We start from the raw sequence: 23,021 nt of genomic DNA, 5'->3' as shown, positions 1-23,021 counted from the left end.
CAGCCAAGCTTGAGAGGACAACTCAGCAGACTGCTTTCTTATCTATTTCTCAAGACTTTGCAAGTATGCACACAGTGATGCAGAGAGAACAGTTACCATTTGGAGCACAAATATAGGAAGTGTTTTGCAGATGCACTAAAACTGTTGAAAACAGGTATAATCAGGAGTCAAGGAGAATTGTAATTAAAAGTGTCAAGAGTGGTGAAGGCTCTATGTCAGAATCCAGATAATGAAGCACTTAAGGGAAGAACATGTCTCTACTATATGTCTGCATGGAACAAATGATGGCACAAACCATAGGTGTTACTGTTCTCATGCTTTTGGGATTTGAGTGCTGTCTTGAGTGTGGGAGATCTCTAAATTTATTTTGTTTAGGCATTCATCTAGGTACCAGGTAAACGGGCCCTCTCTTGTGACCTGGATGGATTCTTAGAGGTGAAATGTAGAGACTACACCTCTTTAGAGACCTGTTACAAGCTCTTGTTTTAATCAAATGATAATGGAGTTCCTTCTGATGAAATGGCCTTTTTTCCTTGGGAAATTTTGTATGTTTGAAAGTGAATGTTGGAGGGAAGAAATTGAAATGAGTTACATATATTTTCTTTTAAGTGTTTGGAAAACCTGGATATGCATGTATAAGTAGCCCCTAGGCAGCAATAAGATTAGAAACTGGCACTTACATATCAAGTAAGTGATTGGTATGCTACCAACCTTGGTGATGTTACAAGTGTAATCTTCACACAGATAGCATTTTTTAGAGGATCTATAATTCATTAGTCACTAATGCCTTTGCCTTGCATCAGGCAGTCAGGTCTTATGTCCACTTTCCACTGTACTTGCACTGCAGTCAAGTTACAAGGAAAAAATCTGTTCTTTACTGTTGTATTTCTTTGTCTCTGAACCTTTTGTAATACAGTTTCATTTTGGAGAAGTCTTTCTCTATCAATGGGAAGTCTTTTATCCCAACATCACTATGAATCATAAGAAGTTGAGGGAAATAAGTGCCCTTATGCTGCATGAGAAAGCAGCTTTGTATTACAGTTTTTCCTTCTGTTTCTATGCAAAGGATGTTGAGATTGCTTCTCTTTTACTCTGACATGACAGAGTGCAACATATACCCTTGTCTGCCTCTCCAGAGAGTGAGTTAACATTGGTAGTAGAATGGGTGAGTTTACTAAGAATAGGAGGTAGAATAATTATGTGGCTTTAAGAGATCTATTTCTAACCTATTTCAATAACTTCTTAGTTTATATGAGTGCTTCATTGGCAGAGGTTGCTGTTGTTGCAGAAAGGCTTGCATAAATGGAGCATGGCTGGTTATATGGCTGGTTTTGGCTGAACCTGGTAATATTATGTTCTTTGTATCCTCAAAATTTGCATTCAGAAGAAATGAGAGGAGCTTTTAATTTTGTCAGCTGTCATTATCCAGTGTGTTTGCATGATTCGCCTGCTTTAGTGAAGGAGGACTTTGCTAATGAGAGCAGTGCATAATCTAGTGTTCATACTACAGGAAAAGGTGCTCAGGAGCCAAACGTGTGTTCCTGATTCTGTCATGGATTCTGGCAGTTTTCTTGCATATAAAATGTGGCTTCCTGAGGGTGAAAAAACTAAATAAAATTAGGAGCCAGGGAATGAGCAGGCACTTTGAAAATGTTGGCCTTGATATGTCAATTTTTGCATTTCTAAATTGGAGGATTACAAGTATTTTATAGGATTCTGGAAAGGCTCTGTGAGTGTTTGCAAAGTGTTTTAGAGCTGGTAGTAGGGCAAGTTGCACTGCAATGCAGGGAGCAACGTCTTCAGATCACACCTCTTGAGCATTCGTACAATTGGTGACAGCCTCATATGACAGCAATCCATTAAGAGACTGTCGTAGATCTGATTTTCCCAGATGTATCATTCCCATCTCCCCCAGGAATTTTATCTGGAGGAAAAGAAGAAGAATTTGTTTGTTTGTCCCAGGTGCCCCCAGAGTATGTCAGAGCTGCTGTTCAATGTTCCATTTGTTGTCATATGCATTATGTGACATTCATGCCCAGAGCACTGGTGCACGAGGTGGCTGACTGTCCATGTCAGGGGGTTGTGAAGGGATAGACTCTTCAGTGGAGTTCATGGCAAGTGCTCAGTCTACCTTATCAAAAAAACATAAATAAATTGTGCCTGCAGATTTTACAGGTTTTTGTGATTGCATCAGCCATAGTTAAAGAATTAGAAATCTTTCAGGAAAAGGAAAAAAACCCGACTCCATGTTTAATTAATCAATATCTGACAGGAAATCCAGCTTCTTCCCTTTTTTTACCAATAATATTTAATTTTAATAAGTTGCCTGCCCTGTCACAGTTTGACATACAAACCTTGTTTGACATATGGTGGCTGTTGCTTGCACTTGGAAGTTGAATGTACTACATAGACCATGTAACTAATGAGATGGGGTTTTGTTCATCCTTTCAGTTAATTTTATGTGTTCTTTTTTTTCCCTCCCCTTCGTGCTGCACGGCTGATTACCACCCTAGGACCTTGCAATGGGACACAGACCCCTCAGTGCTGCAACTCCAGTCTGACTCTGAACTTGGGTATATGTCAGCTCTTTTTGTTATAAGTTATTTCTTTGCAAGAATTATGTTGAAAATGCTTCCTAGTTGAGCTGATTGTGTGTGTGATTTTTATTTGCTTTTTGACTCAAAAAGACCATAGTTTAAGTTTTCTTTTTTTAGTTTCATAAATAAGAAGCCTCAGCAAAGCCATTGTTGTAGAAAAAAACCCCAACTATTTAAATAATCTCATGAAAAGATAAGTTGCTGTTTCTGTTGCCTGAAACACAATACGAATAACTATTTCATTATAGATGAAATGTTATTATTGTGGCACATATATGCATGCACAGTTACATTGATCTTGTTTGTACCTGTTGATTCAGACTGTTCTCTCTGAATCATTTGCAAGGTACTTTGCCCCCTCCTTTCTGTCTGCTATAATTATGCTGTTTCCACATGCAGTAACAATTTCCTGGTTTTCATTAGGCATTGTGTATGTGCTTATAATTGTGCACTTATATATGATCATAACACAAGAGTAATTGTCATCTTAGTTGAGTTCAGGCCAATCAAGATTTTTTTAAATTGTACTAGAGCTAAAATAAATATTTTCTAGTTTGGGATGGAACTTCTTTACCCCAAGCATGTGAAAAAAAATCGTTAATTTAAATAATTTAGAAATGCTTTCCTGCAGAGATATTTAGGATAAACTGTTCCTCTAAAAGCATAGGTAGCAGTACTTCAAGTTCTTCAGAGCTTGAGTCATAGGCAAAACCAAATCACTGTCTCGAAAAATTTGCTCTACCTATGAACTTACAGGCTTTCCTGTCTGAGTGTCCAGGCAAGTGTCTTGTGCTTTTACTAGTTTGTATGCTAGTTCATTCACCATTCTATAAGAAAACCAACAAGTTCCTTTAACTGCTGATTGACAGTGCTCCCAGCTGCAGTTAGGGATGTTACGGCTATTCACCAGGAAAGATCAGAAGGAGAATATCCAGAAAGGATATTCCAAACAGGTTCTCCATATCCAGAAGTGCTAGGAATGTTTACAGTCTTCACATGATTATGGCTTCGAATAGGTCCAGCTTCTAAAACTTTACCTGAACTGTACCAAAAAGGTAAAGTTTTTTGAGCTGTTTTAACATACAGAAACCCTTTAGGAATGTCAGCTGGTTTTTTTCCAGAAGTTTGGGTTAAATGATGAGCACACCTAGGAGCAAGGTTCCTCAAAGAGTTGTGCAAGGCAAGTCCCTTTATTTGACTCATGAAAAGATAACCCTGTATATAGCTATGAGACTTCAATCATTTATGAGCAGTGAGTGCAAAGGCAAGAAAGAAGTATGCCAAAGAGCAAATCCATAGGTACACACTTTAATGGAGGTTCTGCCCCTTTGAAAGAAAAATGTCTTCAAAACCAAAGCAGAGTTAAACTTTCCTCTAGTGTTATCTAGTATCCTCTAGATAAAAAAACCTCCAAAATCCAATGCAAAAGAAATTCTGCAGTCAGCAAATACATGATATGTGCAGCAAAACACTTCTAGCAGATACATCTTTCTTCTGGTACCTATAGACAGAGGAACCAATTTTATTGGGTGGACTTTAGTTACTGTCCTTCTACTCACAACCCATTGGCAGTTTTGAAAGGAATCCTTCAAAGCTTAAGTGCTCTTGAAGATGAATATTCAGGTAATATATAAGAATTATGAGCAGCTTCGATGAAAAATGGGGATAAGAAAACAATAGACAGTTCAGTGTTGCCCTAAAAAGAACTAGAGACTAGAACGTTACAGTTCATATTTGATAGAGTCCAGATACTGAAAGGATGCACCAATTGTCTCCAAGTGCTTGGCTAGGCCAACTCTTAGTTACACAAGAACAATTACGGGTTGCTTTACAGGGGCAAAAAATAATCAGGAGATCATGTTACTTCAGATGAAGAAGGACTTCCCTATCTTCACCAGTAATTACTACACTATGGGTGGCACAAGGCATTTGTACAGGCAGCAGCAATGTCTGAACTGTAAATGTTTTAGGTGAAAAATTCCACACGCCGTCTCAGGACAGCGCTCTGGGATTTAGCTCCCTTCTTGGATAGCAGGGTACAAAGAGATTAAACCAACCAGCTGTTTAATCCAGTTAGCTGTTCCCCCTCCTCATGTGAGGAGATACAGAATGACCTCATGTGAAACTGTTGTTAGAGTTACGTGAGGTTCTAATTAGGTCTAGATTAGACACATAATTATTTAGGGATTACACTTAACCAAGACCACTGTCAAGAGACTTTCAATGCAGGAGGCTTAAGATTCTCGGTAAATGGAAAGAGTAGCCTGGGGCAGCAGGGGACTGGTTACATAGGAAAGTCTAACTGACCAAGTTAGATTGCACATCTGGTGTTAAAGAAGGGAAAAACACATCAGATACTGCTCATATTTATTAAAGCTTGAATTCACACAGACCCTCAGTTAAAGCAGCTACAAAAATGTAAAACTACTAAAACTTCTGTTACCTTAAGAAGCTTTTCTGCCCCCAGTAACAAGGTAGAAGTTTTTCTGTAAAATTTTCTGACAATTGTTCACATTGGCGAAGTCACAGATGGTTGTAAGGAGGGAGACTTGTTAATTTTTCATCTTTGTAAAGAGTTCAGAGCCATAACAACTGTTTCTGCTCTAGTGGTTTGTTACACGATACAGCTGATTGGTACTGATGAATCTAATTGCATTCAGCTTAATAACAACTCAGCCAGTAAGATAGAACAGAAAAATATGTAGCTGATGCAGCGTTAACCACCTGAAAAGTTCAGTAGGTGTTATCCAATGATGACAGTTTCTTTTTGAGACTTCCATTTCGTTTCAGGTATCAATCTTAATTGAATACTGACACCATTGTAAATTAATAAGGCTAAAAATCCCTTTGACTTCTGTTCTTCTGACAGTCTGGAAAATGAAGAGGATATGGCTAATGTGCATGAATTTTCTGCTTTTCAAAGTTGTTCTCTCTAATAACATGACAGTTGAGAAACATTGTGTCCATGAATTTATTTCCCATAAATGCACAAACGTGCTCACACTTGCAGATTTAGGCAACTGGACTTACTCAATTGATTTGTTTATTATGCTTGCATTCTTTTCTCTGCCGAAAATTGACATATTTTCCAAACACTTGCAAGTAATCATTTGTATATTCTTCACTTCCTGCAAACAGAAAAATAATATTCAGGAAATAAACTTATTTTCCCCCCACACACGCACTGTTGAATGAACTGTGTACGACAAAGTATTCATGACCATGTTCAGCTGTCTCTCTTCTCTTTCCCTTACCCACTTACAGTTGGCTTCACTGATTTATTTCATATGATTTATTTAGAGTAAGGGAAGTAGTCAAAAAAGAAGGCTATTCTTGCCCTGTTCCAGTTGTGTTTTAGCTCTCCTTCAGCCCTTGAATTAGGACTTTATTAATCATAAACCTACATCAATTCCACTACTAATGACTCCTGTGGAATGGAGAATAACCTTTATAGAAATCACCCAACTTGCCAATTAAAAGCTCTATTATTGTTCTCAGCTGAACATCTGACAGTCCTAATCTGGTGTGGTTTACACCTACTGTGCCCTTTCCATTATTGTGTTTCCCAGGCTGAGGATGAACTCTTTTGAGCAGGCAGAACGTTGTAGTAATGATGGCATGAAAGAGAATTTTGTTGCATGCTAAGAAGGGTGCAAGCAGGTCATTTCTCACTCCCATTTACAGTCCCTCTCAACAGCATGATCTAGAGGTTCAGTAACTGTACTTTATTATGGCAAATGGTTCTCAGGTTAATTTTGTTCACTGCAATTAGGTACTTCTCATGCATACTGTATTGTGTTTCATCTTAACAAACACCAAAGTATTTTTTTATTCTGTTCATAAAAGCAAACACTTTTGTTCCTGCTGCTGATTTACATTTAATGTGACTAACCTTTTGATGTCATGTATTCCACCCTAGACGCAGACTGCACAAACTAGGGGTGTCAAAGATTACCCAGGTTGATTTCTTACCTCGGGAGGTGGTATCATACTCCAAGGAGACACAGACACCTCTTGCCACACATCAATCTGAAGGTAAGATATTTTTTTCTCAAAAAACATTTTCATAGGAAGTTAGTATTTGAGTGAGAGTTAAAGAATGCAACAAAACTAATAGTAAATCATAATATAGCTGTTTATCATGTATTTTCTGCAAGCCAGGTATTGTTTATGAGATTAATGGCTGTTCTGGTGAAAATAATTATAGTAATGACTTTAAATGCAGGTAGAACCAAACTGCTTCTGACTTACAATAGGTTGTGCTTAGATAGCAGTTTAATGGGAACATATTTTCAAATAAATAATTATGAATATAATTAAAATAGTGCTTTATTCAGGTTTTTTTGCTTTCTCAAGGAAGTTATTCATTCCATGCTTTGCAAAGAGGCAGTCTTGGAAAGTTGCCCTCAGTTGTTTGGTCAGTGTCCCCCTGCCATAGGTGAGCTTAGGAGAAGCTGTAGCTTATCTCCATGTACTGAAAAATGAGGTTTGCATACTTTGATATGGATGGTCTTACTTTCCCCCTGGTGACATCATACTGAAATATGTCCTCCTGGAGGTGTTTGTTAGCTGTTTGGCTTTCCTGTTGATAAATAAATACATGGAGTAGGTAGGGAAGTGATGATCTATCTGTTCCACAGATTACACACTTGCCAGTTTTGTACTGCAAAATGCTGATTGCAGGTCAGTGTGGTATCATTTAAACTGAATTCAAAACTGTGCCTTAGCCTGTGATCTACACACTATTACAAAGCAGGTAGAAGAAAAAAAACTGATGACAGTCTTGACTGTAATTTTTGCTGTTAACAATGAAGGACCAAAAAAGTTCAACAACTGGGTGCTTTTTGCAGCAGATAGTGTAAAACTTCACCAGGTTCCGTGCAGAGAAGAAAAATACTCAAGTAGGTTCAGAAGGTGGTGCTGGTGGTAAATCTCTTTAAATATAAGTTACTGTCAGGAAAGATAGAGTGATAAACATAGACAGCTTTTTTTTTTCTGCAATTGGGTTACCAAGTCTGCCTTAGGAACCAGAAATGGAAACTGCTGAGCCAGATTCTGAGATTCTCCTTTCCTGGACCACAAGTTTACCCTGGTTATCTGTGGACTTAAATAGTCCTTCAAACATAGACAACCCTGTTGCTTGGATGATACTCACTGAGCATCATGTCCAGAGAGCTTTTCCTGCTCATAAGGAGAGGCTGTCTCAGAATCAATCCAGCCTCAATCCAGCTCATCTCTCCTTGTCTCTCTGCTGGCTGCTGAAGCTTTGAGAAGATGGGGATTGCCCCTGAGTCCTTGGTGCTCAACCCTGGATCATTATCATGGAGTTGTCTTTAGGTCAGATAGAAAGGGTGCCTTTCCTCACTGACACAGGGCCTTTATCTAGTGGAAGAACCTATGGATGTGGGGAATTTAAGACTTGGCTTTGATGTGTTTGCCTCCCTCAAAGTTCCAACTCCAGCACTCACTAGCTGACCTGCCTTTCTGAACAGACCGACCTCTCTTGAGGAAGCATCTTCTTCCAGTAAGATTTTCTTGCTTTTTTTTGTCAAGGAGCTCTTCAACTATTACAAAATCCTTTTCTTGGCTAGACAAGAGGACAATCTCCTACCCTTCAAGGGAAAAAAACCCCAAACAGCAGTGTGATGCAGTGGAGCCTGGCAGTCGGGACAGTAAGCAGAGAGGGCAGTGTCATTTGTCTTGGTCCTACCAGCACAAAGGAAGCTCACTTATTCCTCATATGTATGAAAGACAAGTGCAAACATAAGAAGTCATGGACTTTAAACTGCCTAGGCCAAAACTCTGATGGAAGAGATCAAATGGGATATGCGGTTTTGGCGACTGGATTGGTTATCTTTTATATGTTCGGTGTCATTACAGCCAAGGAAAAGCACCAACAATAGTGAGGTTTTTTACATACTTACAGGGAAAATATCACCCAATCACTTCACTGAGATGCATGATGGAGAGAAAGTCTAACATATTTCCTTTCAAATCTGCTGCTAGGGAATTTTCGGCACATAGCTTGGATGCGAGTATGGCTGTGCATCAGTGAAAGAGAATCAGGAAAGTTTGGTTCCATTGAAAGAGTATTTAGTTGGAAACTGTCTAGGGGGTAAATAAGCACTGTGATTTTGGTCTTCCGGGTCTGATGGAAATGAATTCTCATGTTTTCAATTTCCCAAGCCTCTTTATAAATGTTGAGCCCTTCATACTGTTACTCTAAACGTAAACAGCAAACAGAGGGGAATTCCTCAGGAAAGCAGTTTTGAGAAGTCTCTACACTGTTTCTATGCATTCATGTGATAAAATATAGCCATTATCTTTACAAGATAAATTACTAGGCCATTACTATGGTTATGGGCTCAGTTATTCAGCATCTGAAGCCTTAGAGTTTGAGAATAGAAAATAAGAAACTTCTTATTTACTTAGATGAGTCTGACTTCAACTTTCAGAATTCACTCTTTCTCTACCTGCCTTGAATACTGGAAATGTCAAAATGCAGAATTTTAGGATGAGAATGTCGTGTGCTTGCTTCTTGTTTGGAAAACAACTAATGAAGGGTACAGCTGGTTGGAAAGATGGGTGAAAGAGGATTTTGAGAGTCCATTCAAAGTTCTTTAGCTTTTTTGAAATGTCAGTATCAGGTTTTCTGCATATTGCTTCTCCAGAGAAAAAGAAAGAAACTCTGAGATACTTTAAATCTACGGCTGTTCTGGAGCTCAGTGGATGTAGGCCTTTGCAGTAATGGCTATTGCCCACCAAACCTTATAAAACTGGTAAAGGAAAGGTTCACTCTGGTAAGTGCATGTGGTGCCAGAAAGCCAGATGCTATATGCAGTGAAGTCTCAGCTTATCAGCTACTAATTTTAGAAGAAATAATGTGGCATTATTCTTCACTGTATAAAAACAGATTAATTCCCCTTTTCAGAACAGGTAATTTGCTTTATTTCAGAGGAATAATGACATGTCACTTCTCCCAATGACTCTATTATTTAGGGAGATGTGTATATGCATCATTCAACCCTTTGATCACAAGCACCTATTTCTTTCGCTTTATTTAGGTCACAGTAAGCTTCAGCCTTTTCTTTTCTTCCTTGCAGGATGACTTCAAAAACATACAGATCTTGGCTCTGAAGCCTGAGAAAAAAGGTGCTCTTTACTTTTCCCCTCCTTCTTCTATAATTGAACTTGAATTTAGGTATTTGTAGGCATTGAGAGACATTTCACTTGTGTTGCTTTTTCCATTCTGGAGTTGATTAAGACCTAGACTATGACAAATGTTTCCTGAGAGGTCTCTGGGACTTGTTCCTTCATTATGCAGAGACTCTCACATCACCCCGGAGTGGCAGCCCCATGTAGCCTTCGATGGTTGGACCCTCCAAAGCACTGCAGACCTGCTGTTTGCTGAAGGCATCCCTGGAAGAAAGCAGCAACAGAAAAGCCATGGCCTAGCCTCTGCCCAGGATGAATCCCTCACTGCCATACAGCAGTGGAAGGAGGTCTGTATGTCTGCCTGCAAATCAGCTTTTCAGATAGGAAAGCAGTCTGCACATTCAAGCTCTCCTAGATGCCTGCCTCAACTCCATCTTACTGTTCTGCTCTTTAATGGGCCAAGAGGTAAAATCTCAGTGAGGAAAACATCATGCTGTCCCTGCACGGACAAGGGAGGTAATCCTCTGATCTGGCTCCCCTCAGAAACTGGAAGGCAGCAAGGTGGTGAAGGTCTGTGAGCTCTCTGGCTTTGCTGGCCAGTGTCAGGAGTGTTATTATTTCTCTTTTGTGAGGTAGAAGCTCCTTCATCAATAAAATGAGATGTTCTCACATTCTGGCTTGCCAGACTGTCCCTGGAAATAGGCTAATCAGAAATGCATTTCTGAAAAAGCAGGTCCTGTGTATAAGAGAAGAAGATCTGACTTTCTAGAACAATGGATGTCCTAGGTACTTCATCTGTTTATCATCTTCAACAGATGTTTTTTCATGTGGGGAAAACAAATGATATGCCATACTCTCCTCCTGAGCAGGATAACTTCATTGTGTATCACAAACGTAGCCCAGTTCTGGGAAGGAGTAGAACTGAGACCTGTGATCCATCTGTTTATCTGCCATATTCAAACACTGAGGATATTTTTAAAGAGGAAAAATTAGCTTTCTCCTCCATCTGGAAGTAGACTGGAACGAAGTGGCAAAATGGAGGTGGAGCTGCAGAGGCTGGGTTGGGTTCTGCATGTCTCTGACAGGGTAATTCTCTGAATTAAGGTTCCTGAAAGTTATCCTTTTTAATGCACTGAGGGAGGAGTGGGGAATTCTGCTCACAGTCAGGCTCATGAGACCAAGACATAAGCTTGGGTGCATGAGACCAAATCTAAGTGCCTGCTGTAGGGTGAACCCAAACTCTCTAGATGCCACTGATCACATTGACTAGTTCTTCACTGACCAGCTTGATAACAGAGCACTTCATGTGGGCATATTAATGTAGACTTCTCATTATTGAGTAAAATGCGCATGACTTAAAGAGTCATGCATTGACATCGTGTGAGGGCTGTGTCCTACTTCGAATTTTAGTAATTGAATGATCTGTGACTAGGACTGTCAAGTGCTAGTGCTGTGCAAGCAAGTCAGGCCTCTGTAATTTTATCATTTCCATTATAAAATCCATAGATAAAGCTATTTATACTTTCACTGTTAGGGTCTGAGACTTCCAGGTTCAGTCAGTGTGGGGATCTGTGCAGCAGAGTTCTAGCACATCAAATTCTGCACCAATCCTTTTGTGTCTTCCTGTGGGTGACTGTAACTCAGCTTTGTGAATGTATGCTGTACTTAAGAAAACTCAGTCCCAGAACTAGTCATACTTGAGTTTTCCCGTGCCCAGTCTGGCTAGAGCTCATGGCTCAGAAGCTGGGGTTTAAGCTAAAGAGCTTACTTTGGCTTTTTCCTTCCTGAGAATCTTAAGCTCAGCTCCAGTCTGAAGAGGACAAGTCTGGACCCAAGAATAGCTTTGAACCTCTTATTTAGTGGGAAATACAGATGCACATTTGTGCATTTACATGCATGAAATATTTGTGTTGAGATACATGAACATGTTTGATGGAAAGGCATTGGACATAATTGTGGGGAGAAAAAGAGACCTATTGTAAACAAAAAGGTGTTGGAAAACAGAGCAGAACTGGGATAGAAATTACTATGAAAAAGAGAAGACAATCTAAAAATGAATCAGTGTTAAAGTGGAAGTTCTGTTTTTAAAGAGACAGAGCCTTAACATTAGTACTAATGGACACTAATTTTTAAGAAATACTGTGCTCTATCCTAGGCAGTATCACATATCACTAGCTGTTTTTAGTTAGCTGTAGAAATCTAGTTTGCCTTTCCTTCTCAAGCTGCAGTCCATCGGAGTCATACTGTGGATTTCAATAGCTGGCATAAACACCCTAATTCAAGACCGCTTTGTTTGATTAAATCAACAAAGCTTAATCTGTACTGTTGTACCAGACTGTACAAGATTGGATGAGACTAGAATGAAGTGGAGCAAAGATTTGAGGCATTGCGCTGTACAACAGTACTTAAATATTTCACTTTCATTCCTGTCACAACTTCAACCTTTTCTAAGTAAGAAGAATTCAAAGCTGGAATTTTAAAATTTTATTTATTTATTTATGTATTTAAATTTGGAGTAAAAATATTTCAAAGGCATTCAGGCAGCGCCCTCTGGTGGTGAAGCGATGAAGTGAATAAGGGATGCTGTCGGGGAAGGATGCAGGAATGCTAGTGTGACCTGAGGCAAGAAATATAGTTAAAAGAAGATGCTTTAGTTGTGTGACTGAGAAGCTGTATAAATGCAGGTGCTGATGAAAAAAGTGTGAGAAGAGACCAAGGTATTACATAAAAGTTGGGGGGGAAAATGTATTATTTAGATATGTTTTAAAAAAAAAAAGCCTTGAAAATCAGTTATAGATATCATGACAAAAACCCAGTGCAGTAATACACTAGTGAAATCAATTGTTCTTGCCAATCCCTTTTTGGAGTACAGTTACTAAAGTACAGTTAGTTAAAATTAATATTCTCCAGGACAGCCATAACAGGCAGCTACCAGCTGTGGTGGGTCTGTGTTCCACTCCTAGCAGCTACAGACCTTGGGTGTATGCCTTTAAAGGCTTTCTTCACCAGCTGGCTCATGATAATTTTCTGTGGTACAGAATTAGGGTAAGGACTTGGCTTTAGAAATGTGTTTCTGTGGGTTTTGTTGTGCAGAAAAATATGTTTGAGACTCACAAGAGTTTCTGTTTGGAGGAAGAATGAAGAGGCCATAGTCTTTGGTCATGCACAGTTTGGTGTTTGAGTGTGGAAGGGGACATCAAATGTCTATTCTCATAAAATATGTCAGGGGCATGGGCTAAATTAGGATTTCTGTAAGACAGTCCCACTCCATTTCTAAAAGGTGGCCTAACAGGAAATTTTTCAGCAATGATTGCTGCAGTATTTGCCTCTATTCCCTCTTTCTTCTCCCAGGTCCTCTCTAAAGACTTCTGGAGGAGGGCTTTTCTTATACCCAAGATGTTTTTCACATAGTCTTCTGCAGAGAGCCCTCTTAATGATCAACTGTTTTGAACAGGCAGATCTGACAGTTTATTAAGCATCAGTAATTCTCAGAGTATTATCTACTAAGAACTGATTAAACAGAGAGAAGATTGCCTCTGGTCACACACAGTAGGAGGTCTAAGGAAGGAAAACTCTTTAGAGATCTTAGAATTTGTCCTTGCTCATTTCATTAAACAAAATCTTGGGAAGGTCTTCTGAAAATCAGGCACACACACTTAGGAGCCTCCTGCTCCAAAGTGACCCTGGCCTTCTGCAGACTGTGGTTTCTTTTGCATGAGGTACCTCTGCATTAAATGCAAACCCAGAAAACATATCTAGTAATTCTTTACAAGAGTGGAGCAAGAACAACAGACTTGTCACAGCTGCACTTACACCTTCTCTAAACCATTCAGGCCCCAGAAGATGAGGAACAAACCAGAAAGTTTAACTGCCTTCTCAATGAAATGAGGGACCGGTTTTTGGGCTGTGGCTGCCTTGGAGAGAATGTTGTGCAACTGTCATTCTGTGCACAGAAGCAATACTGCTTCAAAGCCTCTACAGACATCATGGAGAAGGACAATGCTTTACCACCCGTCCTTGCCCCTGCTTTATCCTAATGGATGATCCTTGCTCTGCTTTTAAGCAAGTGGATCTCATCCTCCAGCCAAGAGCTGGGAGGCTACTCTGTGCTAGAATAAACCAAAAAGTGTTGTAGTAAGTCTCCTTGTGCTGAAACCAACCTGCTCCTTTAGTTGCAGCAGGAAATAATGTAATTGAATGAGATCCTGGTACATCTGGCGTCACTCGGTGGAAAACAAGAGAGGTGATGTTACCAGCCTTGACCTCAGACTCCTTTAACTAGCTGCGAGTCATCTCACAGTGCCTTTGACCCATCTTTGTGTCCTGACATCTGAAACCAGCAGTGATCCATGAATTCAGAGAGAAGCCCTGTAACACCTGCATGCAAATTGAATTCTTTGTTGGCTGGAAATGAAAACCTTCCTCTAAGTCTTCTCTGGAAAAGATCCTGGCCATGTTTTACACATGAACAACTGCCGTATTGAGATGATTTGTTAAATGTTCCCCAAACAGTTCTAAAGTTATTTGCAAATATACGATTATCAGTATGTTGCAACTGAGTTTTTATATGAGAACAAGGAAACTGTCCCACTAATGAACAGCACTGTGATTTCCCCAGTCAACAGTCAGTGAAAAGACAGTGGCCAATTTTTCTCTATTTGCTGTCTTCACATGTTCCTAATTTTCACTTTACATATAATGTCAGTAGTGTTTGAAAAAACTTTGAATTAGCAATGTGTGTACATATTTACAATACTCAAATTAGAAGTTATAGACCTGAAAACATAAAATATTTTGAAAATGTAAAACATTTTCAAAAAAAACCCACCAGTGCTTCCAACAGAACAATGAAGACTTGGCTTTTTTTCTTCAGAGACAAAACAACCCTATAATTCCTTCTTTAGCCTAACGGGTGATGCCTATTCAGTATATACAAGAAAACTAATACCCAGCCCCTTCTATTTATTATGTGTCTAGTAGCCTTTGGCAAATTCTGGCTTTGTAAGATGGGCCAATCTCCACTAGAATTAAAGGCAAGATTAAGAAAAATGTGCATTGCAGAAGTAGCAGTTATTAATCCACAGTGGTCTAATTAGCATTTAATCTTTCTAATCCTCTAAGTAGATACAAAATCAGGGCTGAAATGGACACAGGCCATAATGTGGAAAGCCCTTCATTAGTAGTGTTAAAAAGAAGTACAGAAAAGCGCCCTGTTACTTTCACACTTCTCAATTTGATCCTTGGCAGTTGCGACTCACAGAAAGGAAAAAGATTCATGTACCAAAATCCCCTCCTCTGTTTTAGCCCACACTACTAATGTACTGGGTCAAAAATTATGCAGCTGAAAATTCTCCTGTTCATCACCTCTCTTATCTTCAATTCTGTAGCTGAACCACAGCTTAAGAAGCTGGCCAATTGTGCCTCTCTATAGTCTCCTTTAATTGGCTTATTTCCATAGGAGAGGCCACCTGCCTTGGAGAGAGGAGTGTCAGCTGCTTGCCCTCAGACTAACTGGAGAGGCAACCAAGTGGCTAGCCTGGGTAGAGTGAAGAGGGTTTGCCACACCCCATGTTATTGCCCAGGATGAAGATGAATGAGGATGCACCACAAGCTGGGTCTTTGTTCACCAAGTATGCCCTCACATTCTGACCCAAGCACCTGGGCAGAGCCCTCCAGTGGCAACCTGGGCCCCCCTTCTCCCTTCCAAGAGTTGCTCCAAGGTCATTTAAGGCCATGCTGTATTTATTATAGTGACAAACTTTAGATATCATCTGTAGTACTTGAGAATCCCTTCTCAAGATCAGCAGTAGCTGGATCCTTTCCAGAGAATACTTTTGCTCGCTCACACACACTAAGAATTACTACGAAAACTGAAGAAAGGATCTGGATGAAGAAACTTAATGAAATGGATATGTCAGTAAAGTAAAAGTCCCAGCATGGATTCCCACTGGGCACTATTAATAGAAGATGGAATTCTCTTTTGCTGCAATACAATAGACTGTCTCCACAAATAATGTTACTTTTCAACTAAACACTGGCTGTCACTTGCCCATCTATCTTATTTTAAATAAACTTCGCATAAATTCACTCTGGGCCACAGTTAATTCAGATGTGTGTCCTAGCCAAAAACCTCCAAACCAGTGTTCACTCTTCCTGAAAGTTAATGCCCTACTTAAGTCACACAGGAAGTGAAAGCATAATCATTATTTTTCTAAAATGCATTGCTCTTGAGCCACAAAGCTTCACACTTATTTTAAGTCTATAATTGCATGTTGTTGCTATGGTTACTCTTTTTTTCTTTCCCTCACCCCAATTGTCATGTAAAGTTTGCTACATCCGAGCTCAAGATGTGTTCAACTCCTCTGTGATTGGCAAAAGCAGGTCCCTGCACTTATGAATGGCCTCACTGATCCCAGTAGCAGCTGCTGAGTTTTGAGGACTCTTTCAGATCTCACTACTTGGTTTGGAGCTGAACTTCTCTGAAGGTTTTGCCTCAACTGCAGAGCCTGAGGATTTTTGAAAATTTAACCCTTATTCATGGTTGTTTCATATATTTTCTTGTCATCTACACTCACATGTTCACCCTCCCTCTCCTAGGTGCTAGTTACTCAGCAACAACATGCTCAAAACAGCCACTCATCTGCTATGAAACACAGAAAGCACTGAATATTTTGTCTGTGAGTGCATGAAGAATTCTCTGTGTGCTGATTTTGCATTGCAGCTAATGTGCATGTTGAGAACACGGCTTGAACAAATGTTCCAGAGTGGAGTCTGAAAATTGCTTGACCTGTTATTGTAACAAAAGAAAACTGGGGGACATACACATTATGGTGGGTTGACTTTGGTTGCCCATCCAGCTACTCTCACGCCTCATTACTGAGCAGGATAAGGGAGAAAATAGGACGACAAAGCTCATTGGTTGAAACAATGATGGAGGATCACTTATCAGTTACCATTATGGACAAAACAGATTCAGCTTGGGGAAAATTAGTTTAGTTTATTGCTGGTTAAAATAGATTTGAATGGTGAGAAACAAAGAAAAAATTGAAATACCTTTCCCTTCTCTTTTTTCCCAGCTCCTCCATCTCCCCTCCACTGCAAGCAACTCAGAGGGATGGGTCTGGGGGCTTGTGAGCAGTCCACAGCAGCTCCTCTCTGCCTTTTTTGGCTACTCACACTTTCCCCGTACTCCAATGTGGGTTTTCCCCACAGGCTGCAGTCCTCCAGGACAAACCTGCTCCAGCATGGGCTCAACATGAACCACCATGTTCCTTCAGGAAATACCCACATGCACCAGAGTGGGGTTCTCCATGGGCTACCATATGGATATATGCCCTGGCACGGACCTCTCATTGGGCTGTAGGAGAGCATTTGCTCTTGCCTCTGGAGCACCTCATTTCTCCCCTTCTTCTCTCACCTTAGTGCTCACAGAGCTGCTTCTCACACTGTCATCATTCTTCTCTCTATCATGTGGTGTTTTGGCCTTTCTTAAATACATTTTCCTAGAGGCACCACCAACATGAGAGATGGGCTCACCTGTGTCCTGTGGTGGATGCTGTATGGAACTGTCTGTCTCTGGTACAGGGCAGCTCCTGATCTCTTCTCATTGAAGCCATCCTTGCAGCCCCTCCCCCCACTACCAAAATCTTGCCACTTACACCTATATATATATTTTAAAAAATTGGTAGCTTATTAGCCAAAATTCAAGTGCTTTTTGTATCACATGTCTGGGTTCAAGTCTTTGCCTTCCCTCATAGGCAAATGCTTTGACCAGTAAAGTGCTGGGTGACCTGGGATAAGTTATTTGTAGGACCAGGAACCAGAAGCACAGCGTTTGGTAGTCTAGCTGAATGTTCATTATCATTATGACATAGGACTGATTTGTTTCTGGATATATAGAACAGCCATCCTGTTTTTACCTTGACTTCTATGGAACTGACACAATGTTTTGACGTTATTGGTTAATTTGTGTCCCTCTTGTGTTTTCTGGTGATAAAAAATCTGGTGATAGATACCTTACCTTGGAGGAGATCCATTGCTGAGGATTCTGAGAAATGGTAGATACTAGCCTAGGCTGGAGGTTGGACCTTTGTTTTTGTCAGGTCAGCTACACAGGCCACATCTTTATGGTGGTGATCCAGGAGAATGGTCCACGATGCCTGTGCCATATGATATGTATTGTCATCTCACTTCCTGTGTTAAAACCCCACAATTTTTTGTAGCAGTTAGTTTTCTCCCTTTTCTCCTTTTGTGTCTCTTAGTCTATGGACTGAAATATGTTAAAAAGTTGTAGCTATATAGTTGTTTAATAATTTACTTATACATACAGCTATAGATAAAATGTTTAGGTCATATAATACCTACCTCTATTATATCAGTAGATACTTGTAGATATACACTTACAGCTGACCACTACAGGATCTCACCACCTGGGCTGATAGCCCTGTGGTCAGAGCAATGGTGTGAATGTGTCGCATCTTTGTTGCAGTCTGTATGTGTAATTCAGAGCAAATCACAAACTGAGTTACAATCACCACAGAGACATAGATGTATCTCTTTGTTTACTGGTAGCAGAGACAACTAAAATTTTAAACATGAACTAGGTGAACTCACAGCAGCCAAATTTACTAGGATTTTCAGCTGTCAGACAGCCACCTGATCTGGCAGCATGCCTGATGCTGGTACCCAAGCTAACTAGTTGCAACCTTGTTGAGATACTTCAGTAGTTCAGTGTAATCACATGAACTGGTTACCTTTAGAGGCCTAGCCTATTTGTGTAGATTTTCTATGGTCAAAAGAATGAGACAGACCTTCCAGAAGACATTTTACCCTATCTACTGTATTTATGATAACACTGGAAAAATTACCTTCCATTTGTGCCTTTCTCCATTGCCTACGGAACTTAGCCAATATATTCAAATTATAACCTTCATTTTTAGGTGGTTGAGGTTAGATAATTCACACCATTTTGTGATGGGACTATAGGCAAGTGCATTATACAGTGTTTTCTGTCAGGCCCTGCAGCAGTTCTGGGGCTATTGTTATTGCTATTTCTTTTCTTCAGCTCCTTCATCTCTTAGCTATCTCCTTTGAAGTTGCTTCTTGTGCATGTGTGAAAGAAAAGTAAAAAGCAGGGATAATATTTTCCTCTGAAACCTATGTAATCGAGGACAGCAGTTTCACAGCTGATAAGGGCAATAGGATAGGGAAAAACAGAACAATTTCTTTGCTCTTTTATTTCTTCAATTAGTGTTTTTTACTAGTGAGAGTACTTTATTGTGTAGACTCAATACTACACTGTATGTGCTAACATTTATTTAGATCCATCAATCTAGGTTTTGTATTGTATAGTTACTCAAATGCACATTTCTGTCATATTTGGTCAAGATGTGCCTTACAGTAAAGCCCATCAAATTCCTTGCCCCAAAGAGTACTGAGTATCAAGCGGATGCAGATCTAAATCTAAAATGTGTAGCATCAGGACTATGAAATGGACAAGATCACAACTTTGTTTGCTGAGGTTTAGGATGAGGAATATACACTTTTGTCTGATCTTTCCCCATTTTCAACCATATCATATAGGTTATGGGACTGTTCATTTGACCTGTGATATTTTTTGTATTGGAGTGTCTTGACGAAGCATGAAAAATGAATATCCAACCCTTATGTTTTGGCTATGCAGTGAGTATGTATTCAGATCTAATTACTGAATTAATCAGTACTAGTTTATGATTATCCTCAATAAATCTAAGTTAGGAATGGTTAGTAAAAGTACCTTTTCTATTTCACAGTTCATCAGCTTGAGATAATTTAGTAACAAAGGCTCATGTTGCAATCAGGGAAAGGACTCCCACTGACTAAAATGGGACCTGGACTTGGACCAAAATTAAGTACTTGCCATGAGTCTAAATAGCTGACATTGTCACTGACTCATCATGTGAAGCCTTTCAGTACATTGTAGAATCATTTTATTTGGATTTCATTAAACACAAAAGTATTTTGCAAGGCTTTGAAAAACAAAGTCATTTACATAAGAGCTAGGCACAACATAGCTATCCTCTTTTACCTGGGTTAGTAGGCTTACTCCTGCAAATATTTATGCATGCTCTGTGCTCATGATTACTCTCCTGTCATACTTGATTGTCTGACATCAAGCATGTGTGTGTTTACAGGAGGGGATCTGGTGCTGTAATATTCATTTGTTGTATTCTGCTTTGCTGATGGACTGCAAGCTCTAAAGGGCAGGAAATGTACTTGTTTTTCATGCTTATGAGTACGGAATATAAAAGCTATACTGTAAAGAAATATTGATCATGAAAATTGGGTTTATATGTCATAGAATCATAGAACAGTTTGGGTTGGAAGGGACCTTTGAAAGTCATCTAATCCAATCTCCCTACCATGAGCAGGGACATCTTCAACTAGATCAGCATGCTTAGAACCCTGTGCAACCTGACCTCGCACATTTCCAGGCATGGGGCATCTACCACATCCCTGGGAAACCTGTTCCTGTGTTTTACCACCCTCATTGTAAAAAAGTTTCCTTTTATCTAATCTAAATCTACTCTCTTGTAGTTTAAAGCCATTATCCCTTATTCTATTGCAACAGACCCTACTAAATATATATATATTACATATACATATATTAAGGGGAACATATGCTTCTTTCCTGTATTCACTTTGTCAACTGCTAAAAATGTGCATTTTATTATTAACACCTTTTATCAATCCAACGAACAATAGAAACAGCAACTCTGCTCCAAGACCAGCCACATCTTGCAATGATTTATAAATGTCTCATATTAAAAATAATACAGTTACTCAAACTTTTTCAAAATGACCCAGTGTAAGCAAATGCTTTTGTATTATTATTAGTTTTGACAAACCTGATTGTGTGCTGGCCATTGTTAAAGGTTCTATCTGTCTCCAAACACAGTGAGAGACAAAGAATTTTTAATGAATTTAATTAAAACTTTATGTGGTTTATGGTGTTCACCTCCAGCTGGTGTGCCATTCTTCTCTGTTGAATGAAGTTTCCTCTAATGCATAATGATGTGTTTTATATGAGGGATGTTTGAACCCCCTTCCTAGTAGCCCTGAGGTAGTTTCCATGGTATGACACAGTGGTGAAGTATTTAAAAGCAGGTCTCTTAAACTTAAGTGAATTATGTACATGGTTAAATGCGCAGACATGAATGCATAGATATGAATCTTAAAATAAGTTTAAGAATCTTTCCCCCCCCTCCCCAGAAACAGTCCTTGTGGGTAGTTTATATGACCCATGCTGCGGAGCATTTGTCCGTATAAATGACACATTGACATAAAAGAGTTTTGTTATTTGACTGCTTATATTGGGAGTGGAAAGTTGAATAATATGTTCTTCTTTGGTTAACACACCGACATCTGTACCAGGCACAAGGTCCTGATTTTGATGGGCACTCCTAGTGCTGCTGTAATAAAAATGAACAATAACATGCGGATAGTCCTGTTAGCAAATGTTTCAGTGCATTTTATGAGACATGCTGAGACACTGCAACAAGCTGGGTCATTCTCATGGCTGGTTAGAGTCAGTAGAATTGTAGTCCTCTAGGTCTCTTGTGCTGTTGGTGCTTTCATGCAGGATCTCCAAAAACGGCAGCGACCTGTTTTCCTTTCCTGCAAGTTGTGTTCAGTCAGTATTTCTTCTGTCAAGAAACAAGGTCTTGCTAAAAGAGATAAGCTCTTCATTTGTTTCAAGCGCTTGCTTTTCAAAATTTTGAGTCTGGGTGTGGCCAAACTGAAATACAGAATTGTATTTTTGTGGTTCTTTGGATGCTGAGATCTCAGTTGTGCAAGAATCTTGAACAAGTTCCTCAGGGACAAATGAAGCAAGATGTCTTGGACCAAAGTAATATGACTTGGGAACAACTCACATCTCTACAGGGAGTAGCGTGATCCCTGGAGAGGTCTCTGTAAAGGATGCTACAAACTTTTAGTGGTTTTGCAGAGACTGGAAACATTAGATGAATGTTGAAAGGCATCTTCATAAATGATTTCTCTTGTTCTAATAGTTGTGAGGAATTGGATAGGAAACTGGTTACAAAATCACCCTCTACCAACATCATGCTTTTATATCATTGACCTTTTATATCATCACTGAGGTGGAGAGAAGGTGACTAAGAGAAGAGGCTTTCCAGGACTATCAGTGCATCAGCTGGAAAACCAATAATAGGTGGTTGTCTGTAGATGAGACTGTTTTCTTGAGAGGAGGGATTTCAGTTGTTGAATTCACTTGTGATCTTTAACACTGTTTTTCAAGGTTTAACCAGTAGTAATAACAGTAATAGTAATCCCCAATTGATGAAGAAACACGATGATTCTGGAGAGGACCAGTCATAAGCTAAATCAGAGAAAGTCTTTGGAGAAAATACTGAAAAATATGACATTTGGCACTTGGTGGATTGACAAAGAGCTGAAGAGGTGCAGGAGCATCAAAAACTGAAGAATAACTCCTGGTGGCATGAACAAGAAATCACAATGAATAGAACAAGAAGGTGGATGAATAATAGATTACAAAGAATAAAGAAATAATGAAAAGGAAGTAAATGAATAAATAATTAAAAGTAAGTGGAAGTAGTCCTGAAAACCACAAAGACATATTTGTATTTTCCTCAGAAATTAACAGGATACTGGTGGAGGTGGCAGAAGGAAAGGATGTGAGGAGCTGACCGTCCTGCACGGGAAGAAATCTGACCACAGACTAATGAGTCATCTTGTTATATTTCTCCTGATTCCAGATACTCTGACTGCAGTCTCCACTGAAGTTTTGCTCATTACAGTAAACGAGAAATAAACTTGGTCTGATTAGCTGCAGTGCACCCTTCAGAGAAGATAGGGCTTCCGCTAGTTAACACAGGGAGCTCTTGGACTAAATATATCAGCAGCTGAATGTCATGTTCTGTCTGGGGGTCTGTTGTCAGCTGTAGGACTAGATTCTGCACAGTGTAAACCAGAGCAACCCTAATTTAGCGTGAGCTCGAAGGTGGCAGTCTCGGAACTGCCACCCTATGCGTCGTGGTGTAGGAAGTTTCTGTGGAGGCAGGCAGAACTACAGGAAGGAAAGATCACACAGCTCTAATAATGTAATGATTTAGTCATGCAACATGGGGATATGCACTTCACGTCAGTATTAGTCAGGACATCAAAACTTGTGTAACTCACCTCCTGGTAAATCAGTGCTGCTCTTTGCCTTTGGTTAATGTTGTCAAGTGGTCAAGCTTTGAGACATCG

General features: G+C 39.6%; 1 protein-coding gene across 6 annotated transcripts in view; it reads left to right on the top strand.

Annotated features, from left to right (window-relative positions):
• Nucleotides 1-23,021, top strand: part of DYNC1I1 (dynein cytoplasmic 1 intermediate chain 1) — a 178,606-nt gene that overhangs the window by 29,722 nt on the left and 125,863 nt on the right. For 3 of the 6 annotated variants that reach the window (XM_029961799.1, XM_029961802.1, XM_029961800.1), the window contains exons 5-6: nucleotides 2,514-2,573; nucleotides 6,517-6,632. In XM_029961799.1, coding sequence (XP_029817659.1) covers nucleotides 2,514-2,573; nucleotides 6,517-6,632 — 176 coding nt within the window. The remainder of the gene's footprint in view (nucleotides 1-2,513; nucleotides 2,574-6,516; nucleotides 6,633-23,021) is intronic. The other 3 variants (XM_029961801.1, XM_029961804.1, XM_029961803.1) reach the window with 1 other exon arrangement.

The sequence above is a fragment of the Manacus vitellinus genome, unplaced genomic scaffold (assembly GCF_001715985.3).
Source record: "Manacus vitellinus isolate BGI_N305 unplaced genomic scaffold, ASM171598v3 scaffold_3_pilon, whole genome shotgun sequence".
Lineage (NCBI taxonomy): Eukaryota > Metazoa > Chordata > Aves > Passeriformes > Pipridae > Manacus > Manacus vitellinus.
This window is presented reverse-complemented; position numbering and strand designations above follow the sequence as displayed.